The sequence below is a fragment of the Cheilinus undulatus genome, linkage group 1, assembly GCF_018320785.1.
Source record: "Cheilinus undulatus linkage group 1, ASM1832078v1, whole genome shotgun sequence".
Lineage (NCBI taxonomy): Eukaryota > Metazoa > Chordata > Actinopteri > Labriformes > Labridae > Cheilinus > Cheilinus undulatus.
The window spans coordinates 902480-913723 of record NC_054865.1 but is presented as its reverse complement, the minus strand read 5'-3'; the positions used below and the strand labels follow the sequence as shown (position 1 = coordinate 913723).

Sequence of the window (11244 nt, the reverse complement as noted above, 5' to 3'; positions counted from 1 at the left end):
TAATCATGGGGGAAAGTTATCACAGTCATCGTTAATCCTCATAACCACATCATCATTAATGACAGAGCCGTGTCTGTGTTTAAGCTGCTCCAGGTGAGAATACCTGCCGGTCATACCATGAACAGCCTACATTTTTACTGCTTTTTTGTTCTCTATCAGACTGTTGGAGCAACCAGCCAATCAGAGCGCTTACTGAGTTCTCAATAAGTAACTGTGAGACATTAGCTGTTTTCACACAGAGATTCTGCAATAAAGGCGAAAAGGAATCCCCGTCTCTGTCACAACGAGCACTTCACACAAAGGTGAATGAGATGGCAGCCACTGCCCGAGCTGCTGCTGGATTTCTCGGTTCAAAACTTTGTATTTTCTAGATGAAATACCGGGAAAATAACAACACAGCGCACGTATTTATGCCGGAGGTTGGAAACTGCAGAGTACCGAGCTGACTTGAACACATCATGGAGGTTTTCAGACGCTGCTGTGAGCAGAGGTGTGTCTGCTCTCTCCTCTCCTGGACAGTGTGATCAGCTCTCTAACCTCAGTCTCTCCAGTTAATCCACATTATTCTTTGTTTTTATCCCGCTGTTGTTTTCTCCGATTAAATACCGCTCGATTAAACCGCGCTGGTTTTTAAATCTCCCGTTTATGGAGACACAGCGCACACTCGCCGTTGCGGGATGCCGTGACGTCCTTCCACACTCGTTGTAGTCTGTTACGGCTCTGATACTACCTCTCGATCCGGATCAGAGGTGGGACAAGATCGACCCCGCAATGCAGTATGGTTGCTTTCATGCAGAACGGCGTTGCGGAATGAAGGCGTAACCGAAACAGAAAAGAGAGGCAGTGTGAAAGTAGCTATGAACTATGAAGGGGAAGTCAGTTCCAGTGAATGTGGCTCATGATGTACTGTAGCTGAAACATCATCATCCTCACACCTGTCACCTGTGCCATTCTACAAGATCTGAAGGAGTGACCCCGAATTTCCACATACAGCGTGCGCGCCGCGCGCCGAACGCTGCAGGTTTGCTCGACCGAAAGGCGAAGCGAGTCTAGAGCGCCACGCCGCGGCGCGCAGCCCTGATCATCAGGAAGAGATCACGGGAGAACTGCGAGTTCACGCAGGAATAGCATGTCAACAGCGGACCATTTCACCTTATGGGGTTAATTTATCATCCTTTCCAGTTTAGGTCCATGATATTACTGCTTCCTCCATTGAGTGAGTACAGTAGGAAGTTAAAAGGTTCATGTTTGCTTAAAGGATCTGTGGTTTTATGTCCAATTCTTTGGCTAAATATCCCCAAAAGTTAACTTTTCCTCGTCAAAGGCACCATTGTAGCTCTATGACCCACTGACCTCTCGGTGACCCTTCGCTCTCGCTGCAGGATGAGACGTAATGTTGATAAATTGATGATTTGCGGTCAGGAGTCCGTGCATTGTGTTTTATTTTGAAAGAACCGGATGTTCTACTCTTGTGACTTCATGGTTGGTGCTTTCTGAACGACGGTTAATTTACGAGGTTTGGCAGCGGCCGGCGCTGAAGTAGACCTGCACGCGCCGCTGCCGGCTGTGGAAATGCTCTGATAGACCAGAGAGGGAGCGAAGCGCTCCACGGTTCGATTCGCCGGCGTTCCGTAGCGCTCACGCTGTACATGGAAATTCGGGGTGAGTGATGAGGGGCTCGTCTTTCCACAGGTGATGGTGTGCCAAAGAATGCAGCATGAACTGGTTTCATTATCGAACATGTCTTAAAACGTCACATTTATAGCTCAAACAATAACATGCTGACTCTCTGACACCGCGTACCTACAATACTTGAGTGATGCTGCTGTCAGCAGGGCGGGGTTCTTCTGTCTTTGCTCACTTGTTGTTTTAGGAGTTATGATGAATGGACTTGAGCTTGTATGGCACGTATAAAGTGCTTTATACCCCAGGTCACATTCCCATGTATTCATACCCCTTGAGCAGACTGGGGTTAAGAGTCGAGCATCGACATGTGACTTCAGGAGCTGGGGATCAAACCCACAACCTTCCACTTGTGGGACAACCGAGTCTACCTGCTGAGCCAGCTGTCCTGATTATGGCTCTGTTCTAGTTTTTACTGGGTTTCTTTGTTGTTTCTCCTTAAGACAGCAGTAAAATAGCACTGTGAGTTTCTAAGTAACATTCACACATATTTAAAGTGATGCTGAGACACTGACTGCTTTAGTTAGTGATGAACAGTAATGTACGGATGGACTTTTGTAGGACTGCAGAAACCATGATTTCAATTATCGATTGATCAGATGATAATTTTATCGATTCATCAATGAATCGAATGCTTTTAATTACTAATAGAACATGGATATTCCAACGCTTTCAAAATAATGTTACGAGTTTAAATGTCTATATTCTTAAAACTAAAAGAAAACCACATTTTTATGAGTTCTGTTAAATTAAATAACTTGAACATGCCACAGGAAAAACACAAAAATAATGCATGATTTTTAAAAAAGGAAAATGATCATTTTTATGTTTTTATCTTGCCTCTCTGCTTACAAACACGTAAACACTCTAAGATCATACTAATGACAGACTCTTACACTGTGATTCTGCTTTTATTACGTCCTCTATTATTTATTTTATCCCAGAGGAGCCACAGATCAGCCTCAGCCTCTTTGAGTTATTGATATTATGATAACTCGTAAACATTCATCACTCATTTATTCAACAAGCTAACGTTAGTTCGTTCATGCTTGCTGTTAGACTGATCTGCACTCACAGATGGACACACACACACTCTCTCTCCTCTCTGTCACACACACACACGCACTCACACACACCCGACTGCTCTTCTTGCCCTGTGACTGCAGCTCACGCTGTTCTTCCTCTCTCCTCTTTTAGCGGACATTTAGAACACAAAGTGAGGCAAATATAGGGATGACCTGAACGCCTGACAGTCCATCACCATTGTTTGTATCCAGACTCGTATCGTAACAGAAACTGAAGTTCCACTGGAGTCTGTACAGCAACAAGCTATTTTTAGATCACTAGCATCTCCATCATGAGACACGGGTGATGATAAATATATCTACTAAATGTTTCTGCTCTGACCAGATTTTAATCAGAGAAGTACTAAACTAACCAAAAGTAAAGTCTATCAGCCATCTGTGTGTGACGTAAACAGCTCCACAACACACCAAGTAACGACACAGTGAACCAACAAATTAATTTGTTGCCAACACTTTTAATGATCAGTTTTTATCGATTTGATTGGTTTTTTTTTGGATTCGTTGTTGCAGCCCTAAACTGCTGTATCCTGTGTTTTTGTGTACATGTGTATGATCTGTGCTCTCACCTCTCCCACACAGCCTTCTTTCTGCAGATATTTACGGACAGCCGCCCAAATCTGACTTTTCGGAAGGACGCTGCCACCCGTCACATCCTCAAAGTTCTCATAGGAGCCATACTTCCTCAGGACGCACTCCATGATGCCCACAGCCTGGAAGAGGAAATCTTCATTACTATAATCATCATCATCACCATCATCACTATAATCATCACCATCATCACCATTATCATCATCATCACCATAATCATCACTATAATCATCATCATCAACAACATTATCACTATTATCATCACCAATATCACCATCATTATAACCATTATCATCATTATCACCACCATCATCACTATTACCATCATCATCATCACCATTATCATCATCATCACCATAATCATCACTATAATCATCATCATCAACAACATTATCACCATTATCATCATCATCATCATCATCACCACCATCATCACTATTACCATCATCATCATCACCATTATCATCATCATCACCATTATCATCATCATCATCATCACCACCATCATCACTATTACCATCATCATCATCACCATCATCATCCTCTCTGAGTTCTGTACCTGTTCTAGGAAGAGTCCGGATCCTTCCTTGTATTTATCGAGCACGCTCCGTGGCTCAGGCTGAGTGTACTCAAACTGCGGTTCGTACTTGTAGTCAGACATGAAGAAAGTCTGCTTCTCCTGTTCCAGGTTCAGAGGTCGCAGCGCCACCAGCAGACAGGGCCGGGTGGATGTGGGTAGAGCGGTTCTCCCCGTCCCCTTGGCTATGTGTGGCAGGGATGTGGCGGGTCTCATCTGCCCTCTCCCCACTCTCATCCCCAGGGGGTAATTCACCGAGCACGTGCTCTCGCTGCGGCGCATCCATCCGCCAGCGCCCAGACTGGGGCTGGTCAGGCTACGGGTGGGGGGCGAGGGGGCGGCTGAGCCACTGCGCCAGGGAGGCTGCACCACCCGTCTGTCCGCCGTCTGCTCTCGACACCCCCGCAGGTGAGGGGTCACCTCCAGGCTGAGGGGGCGGCGGAGCGACGGTCTGGGTGTGGCCCCGCCCCTTGATGATGTGGATAATGATGACCTCCTTGGCACCGCCTGGCTGCTATCGCTCTGGACAGGAAGTCCATTATGGGACGACCTTTCCCTCTTGTTGACATCGCTCCTCTTGGTTGGCGGTCTCGGCGTGGCGGTGCTTTCATTCAGCTCCCTGCTGCTCCGGACGCCGTCTACCTGATCCATGAAGACCACGCCTGAGTCCAACACCATCACCACGGCAACCACGCCTCAGGATCCACCCTCCTCCGGCCCCGACGCTGCAGACAGAAACGACAGGTGAGCGTTTACCTGTGAGAGAGCAGCGACAGAAAACACGCCGAGCTGAAAACATGAAAAAGATCAGAATCAGGAAATAACAGGGAACAAAGATGGCTGCAGCTGGAGGCGGGGCTACAGACCAAGCGTCAGAGCTGGGCGTCTTTAAGCTGAATGCAAAAACAAAGAAAACGTGGATAGTTTACTCTGTGAGGAAATTCATACAGTGTTTCCTTCGACATACTAACTCGGAATGAAGGCAACTAATTCAAAGTTAAGATTACATCACAGTTTGGGCTTCTGTGATTTATACATTTATTTGGACTGAAACGTGTGCAAAAACATCAGTTTTCTGCAGCTGAGAGATTATGCTTTACACATCACGCAAACATTAAAGTGTCATTTCTTTCTAGTATTATAAAATTGTTTCTCTTTTTTACAGTAACACCCTTCAATACGACCATTTATATGAGGGGAGCCAAACTCACTCACAGCAGGGGCCAGATGTAAAGGGTCACCTTTACAACCATAAACTGTCAACCTTGTTTCACCAGAAATAAAAGATGAAAAACACCTAGCACTGATGATAAATGATTTTGACATTTAAAAAGATAAGTTTAAAGGCTCACAATCCGAGAAAAGTACATTTATTTTTCAATAAGGTCAAAAAATAATGTTTTTAAAGGCAAACGTATCAGAAAGAAAGTCAAAATCATGAATTTAAAAGGTTAAAATATGAAATAAAATTTGTAATCATGAATTAAAAGCCAAAATATGATTCAAAATTCTTAATTGTCCAAAACAGGGGTTCTCGAAGTTTTTACAGCTGAGGGCCAATTTAGGAAACCAACACTGGACTGAGGGCCGCCGAAGGAAAAAAAATGGAAAAGAACAGAAAAACAATCCCATTTGTAATCATTTTAATGACCAGGCTGCATCTCTACAGTTTGCATTTATTGGTCTGCATCCAGTAATGTGCAATAAACACATTTTAATTAATAAATGAGGCTAAACCTGGCAAAGCTTGAGAAACATTGTAATTCACACAAAATCCCTGGAGTTTTCTGCCCTCTGCAGTCAGATTTGGGATATAACAGTCCGTTTCAGCATAATGTAAAAACATACTCAGAACAGTCAGTCTCAGTGTGCCTTGCTTCCTGTCTTAACAATTGTGGGCCGCCAGAAATGTTTCCGCAGGCCGCCATTGGCTCGCGGGCCGCACTTTGAGAACCTATGGTCTAAAAGGTCAAACTATGGGATTGTGATGTCAGAGTTTGGGCTTGAAAATATGAGATAAAATACAAAATAATTTGCTAAAAAGTTTAAAATATCACTTAAATTTAAAAATATGAAGGTAAAAGCTCCAAATATTATATAAGAAGTCAAAATTATGAGTGTAAATGCTCAAAGTATGAAATTAAAAGTCAAAATCCTAAGTCTGAGTCCTGATTGTGAGATGCTACATTGAAAATATGAAATTAAAACACAAATTAATTTCTTTTCCTACATTCCTGATGTCTTATCTAAATATTTTCACTCCTTACTTTTTCAGATTTTGTGACTAACAAGAATATCTCAAATCATCAGGAAAAGTTCACATTTTTATACTTGAGGAAATCTGCAGAGCTCAGACTGAGAACAGAAATATGAGATCATCTTGTGGGCCGAATTTAACTGTTCCACGGGCCGGATTTGGCCCCGGGCCTTGAGTTTGACACCCCTGATTTATATCAAATATCTGATATGAGTCAGAATAATTGTAACAAGACTTTTTTCAGAATCTTTCAGTGCTGGTAAATCTACTCAGTGCCGTATATAGAAGTATTTATCTATTACTTGTGTTTGTTGAAAAACTTAAAGGATAAGTAAAAAAAAAAAAATCACATATTAAATTTGCAAGATGTGAAAAAAATGCACCTGGATTTTTTCCTAAATGTTTCAGCCCTACTCAGATTTCTGAAGTTGCTTTAGGCTGGAATTCCAAGTTGAGGGCACGTTTGAGAAGATATATCTGACCTTGGAGTTAGACTCATGTTATTGGGCCAGTTTTCATTTTGATCATCCAAAATTTCAGACAAACTCCAGCACGCTGTTTATCAGACTGACGTCCATCATCGAGGTCGTCATAACGTTCTACGGCCTAAAATGCCTCAGGCTTCATAATGATCTTAACTTTCCTGACCTAGGGTCACATTTTGAACTCAAAGTTCAGTGGAGAAACCCTCCACAGCTCCACCCACATTTCCAGATGTTGCCAACATTGTTGTGCAATTTAGAACGCGTGCAGAAGTTTGCCTGCAATTTTTCACAATAGAAAACTATAAACTGTCCAACACTGGGTGTTTAGGAGTTCTGTTTTAGTTGCTGTGGTATCAAACAGGCATCAGTATCATTAACCATGATGATTAAAACACTATAAAAAAGAAAAACTCTACTTTAAACATCTTTAAGAGATGATCTTGTGGTCAGCAGGCATCTTCACTGAGCTTTAGACCTGTCCGCTGTTTTTAAATCATCATAAACTGAACTATTCTCTAGTCTGACCGGATATCTCCGTCTAAATAAACGGTTAAATGTGGAAGTAAAAGTGGACATTTTGCCCATCCCTACAGCAGCTCAGATAGTTCAGTAAAATCAGAATAAATCTTTATTTAAACAGACAGACACAGTTAACCTCCCTGGGCTTAAATCTACTGAAGAATGAAACAGTTTAAAGTGAATTTGGAATAAATCAGAGTTCTGCTTCTCAGCTCTGATTCATTGTCAACAGAAAACACTAAATCTGTTAAAACTCTCGATCCGGATCTCAAACCCACCCAGCAGCGGCTCCCGGGACTTCTGCGGAGGACAGCGGGGATTTGAGCCTCTTCATCCGGCCTCAGCTCCTCTCGGACCGGGCGGAGGAGCTCCGAGTGTCCCGGCTGGAGGTGATGATCGGCGGGTAACGGTTCAGTGTGCTGCGGGGCCTGAGGCTGCCTGGGCCGGCCAGGAAGCGGCGGATGTGTTGGAAGATATGACGCGGGACGTTGGGTACGCCGTCTATGACGTCTTATTTCGTCATCACGTACACAGACGTTGAACTGAACTTTCTTATTTTTTTCTCCCCAACAAAGCTTTATTGACTTCACATTTCATTACAATACAACACAAGAAGGTTTGAAATATTCACCACAGCAGGATTCAAACAGGAAATTCATCATGTCTTAACGGCTCAGTTTAAATAAATAAATAAAATCAAAATAAATAAATAATTTAATGTTACAATGTCATTTAGCAGACGCTTTTCTCCAAAGCGACGTACATTTGAGAGCAAGAACAACACAAGCAATGATCTAGACAAGAAGAAACAACATCAGTAAGTGCCATCAAGTGCTTCAGGTCCAATTGGACGCAAGTGCTGCCGTGTAGAGTTTAAGGCAGAGTACCTAAAATATACGTTGTTTATGTGTTTTTTTTGTTTTGTTTTGTTTTGTTTTGTTTTTGTTTTTGTTTTTTTGTTTTTTTTGTTTTTTTTGTTTTTTTTTTGTTTTTATGTTTTTTTTTTTTTGTTTTTAGACAGCAACAATGAATCAAGGAAAATGTGGGATCACTAATCGCCATTCATTAGACTTCACAACAACTATTTACCAAGTACCAAGTGCTGGATCATTCCCAAAGAGCTGGGCAAAGAAATCCCAGAAGTAGAGCAGGACAGTGCGAGCTAACTATAGTTGGGAAACTCATTCAACCACTGGGGACAGCAGTGGAGAATAGTCTGGCTGAGACTCAATCTACTACTGGGGACAACAGTAGAGAATTGCCTAGCTAAGTGCAAAGTGTTCTCTGAAGAGCTGGGTCTTTAGCCTTCTCTTGAAAGTAGACAGGGAGTCTGTAGATCGAATGTAGTTGGGTAATTCATTCCACCATTTAGGGACAACAGAGGAGAAGAGTCGAGCTAGTGACTTAGGAGCATGATGTGCTGGAAGTACCAGGCGCCTTTCGCTGGCTGAGCGTAGTGGGCGAGAAGGGGTGTAGACCTGGATGAGGGACTCCAGGTAAACAGGAGCAGTTTTAGTTACTGCTTTGTAAGCAATGATTAGAGTTTTGAATTTAATGCGAGCTGCAACTGGAAGCCAGTGTAGAGAGATTAAAAGAGGCGTGACATGAACTCTCTTGGGTTGGTTGAAGACCAGACGTGCTGCTGCGTTCTGGATCAACTGCAGAGGTATAACTGTGCATGCAGGTAGGCCTGCCAGTAATGAGTTACAGTAGTCAATACGTGATATTATAAGAGCCTGTACCAGGAGTTGTGTAGCATGCTCTGTCAAGTAGGGTCTGATCCTCTTGATGTTGTAGAGGGCGAAACGGCAGGACCGAGCAATCGAGGCCACATGGAGCTTGAAGGTTAGCTGGTCATCAATCATGACACCCAGATTCCGGGCTGACTTAGTGGGCAAGAGATTATTTGATCCAAGCTGGATATTGATCTGCGGTTCCATAGTGGGACTGGCTGGGATGATAATGAGCTCCGTTTTGGGCAGGTTGAGCTGAAGGTGACGTTCCCTCATCCATTTAGAAATATCAGCAAGGCAGGATGAGATCCGAGCTGAGACAGTTGTGTCATCTGGTGGAAAGGACAGGAATAGCTGTGTGTCGTCTGCATAGCAGTGATAAGAAAAGCCATGGGAGCGGATGATTGCACCAAGTGAGGTGGTGTATATTGAGAAAAGTAGGGGACCAAGCACAGACCCTTGAGGCACCCCTGTTGATAAGCCATGCAGTTTAGACACTCCTCCCTTCCATGATACTCTAAAAGATCTCCCTGTGAGGTAGGACTTAAACCACTGTAGGGCAGATCCTGAGATACCAAGTGAAGAGAGTGTGGAGAGGAGGATTTGGTGGTTTACTGTGTCAAAGGCAGCAGACAGATCCAGCAGTAAGAGAACTGAGGACTGACCAGCTGCTCTGGCCAAGCGAAGTGATTCCGTTACCGACAAAAGTGCAGTTTCAGTAGAGTGGCCCGCCTAAAGCCAGACTGATTCTGATCAAGTAGATCATTGTTCTGCAAGTGTTCTGAGAGCTGGTTGAAGACTGTGCGCTCCAGTATTTTTGATAGGAATGGGAGAAGTGAGACCGGCCTGTAATTTTCAACCAGGGCTGGGTTGAGAGTGGGTTTTTTGAGCAGTGGTGTAACCCGCGCTTGCTTGAAAGCAGCTGGGAAAACACCTGTGGACAGAGAGGAGTTAATGATACAACTCACAGCAGGGCTGATTGTGGGCTCAATCGCCTGCAAGAGATGTGATGGTATCGGATCGAGGACAGGTTGTGGGCTTAGAGTCAAGCAGAAGCCTGGTGACCTCGCTCTCACTTAGTGGAGAGAATGAGCTAAGTGATGCATCACTAGCTGGTGGCAGAAAACTGAGTTGGACAGGCTCAGAGAATTGGTTGCTGATGGTAGAAACCTTGTCAGTGAAGTAGGAGGCGAACATGTCTGGAGTCAACATACTGGAGGGTTGTGGGTTTGAAGGAGAGAGGAGCGAGTTAAAAGCAGAGAAGAGTTTGCGTGCATCAGTGGCAGCACAGATCTTTGATTGATAGAACGCCTTCTTAGCAGATTTTAGAGCAGAGGTAAAACAGGACAGTTTTTGCTGATAGGCACTCAAGTCAGTGGTTTGTTTGGATTTACGCCATTTTCTCTCTGCCGCTCTGAGCCCTGCCCTTTGGGTTCTGATGACCTCAGTGAGCCAGGGACAAGGTGGAGTATTTCGAATAGGCTTAGACACCAGAGGGCAGAGTTTGTCCAGAGAGGAGGTCAGTGAGGAGCAGAATGTGTCTGTGGCCTCGTTAACAGTGAGTGTGAAGGACTCGTTACATGAGGCTAGTGCAGCTGAGACCTCGTCAGACAGCTGTGTTGGGTCAAGTGACTGAAGGTTTCTGCGGTATGATCTTAATTGAGTAGTAGATTGTTGAAGTTCAGGTAAGCCAAGTGAGAACTGAATGAAATAGTGGTCAGAGAGGTGAAGTGGTGTTACACTCAAATTAGCCGTGGAGCAATTGCGAGTTAGAATCAAATCCAGTGTATTACCAGCCTTGTGTGTAGGAGGCGTTTGAACCAGTTTCAAGTCAAAGGAGGACAGTAGTGAAATAAAATCAGTAGCCTGGGCTCTATCCAAGTGGATGTTCATGTCACCCATGACAACCAATGGTGTGCCATCATCAGGGATGTCTGAGAGTAACATGTCCAGTTCCACAATAAAGTTGTCCAGGTGACCCCCAGGTGGGCGGTATACCACAACCATGTAAGCCTTTATTGGGGCAGTGACCTGTACTGCATGATATTCAAATGAGGTGTTATTGTCCAAGGGTTTGAACTGGCTGAAGTTCCAGCTATGAGAAAGAATAATGCCTGTGCCACCTCCTCGGCCAGAAGAGCGAGGTGTATGAGAGAACACTGCATCAACTGATAGAGCAGTTGGTGTTACAGTGTTCTCAGGGACCAAGTTTCTGTCAGGGCTAGGACCTGAATGTTAGACAGTTTAGTGAGGGATGAATTCTGCTTTGTTAACTGCAGACTGGCAGTTCCAGAGGCCAACTGTGATAAAAGGTTGT

At 44.0% G+C, this 11244-nt stretch overlaps 1 protein-coding gene across 1 annotated transcript; it reads right to left on the bottom strand.

The window, feature by feature from the left end:
• Positions 1-1049: 1049 nt before the first annotated feature.
• LOC121511075 (uncharacterized protein KIAA0895-like) lies at positions 1050-7649 on the bottom strand. The gene is made up of 5 exons (XM_041789601.1): positions 7473-7649; positions 3916-4658; positions 3335-3478; positions 1546-1643; positions 1050-1077 (listed from the first exon to the last, which is right to left on the bottom strand). The coding sequence occupies exons 2-5, from the start codon at positions 4609-4611 to the stop codon at positions 1050-1052; spliced, it is 966 nt and encodes a 321-aa protein (XP_041645535.1). The 5' UTR covers positions 4612-4658; positions 7473-7649.
• Positions 7650-11244: the final 3595 nt, after the last annotated feature.

Bases quoted from the DNA above. Each gene is read 5' to 3' on its own strand.
- LOC121511075 (XM_041789601.1), bottom strand. From the start codon at position 4,611: ATGGTGTTGGACTCAGGCGTGGTCTTCATGGATCAGGTAGACGGCGTC. The intron at 3,479-3,915 runs GTACAGAACTCA...TTCCTCTTCCAG, and splicing joins CCGGACTCTTCCTAGAACAG to GCTGTGGGCATCATGGAGTG. The intron at 1,644-3,334 runs GTGAGAGCACAG...TTCCATGTACAG, and splicing joins AAGAAGGCTGTGTGGGAGAG to CGTGAGCGCTACGGAACGCC.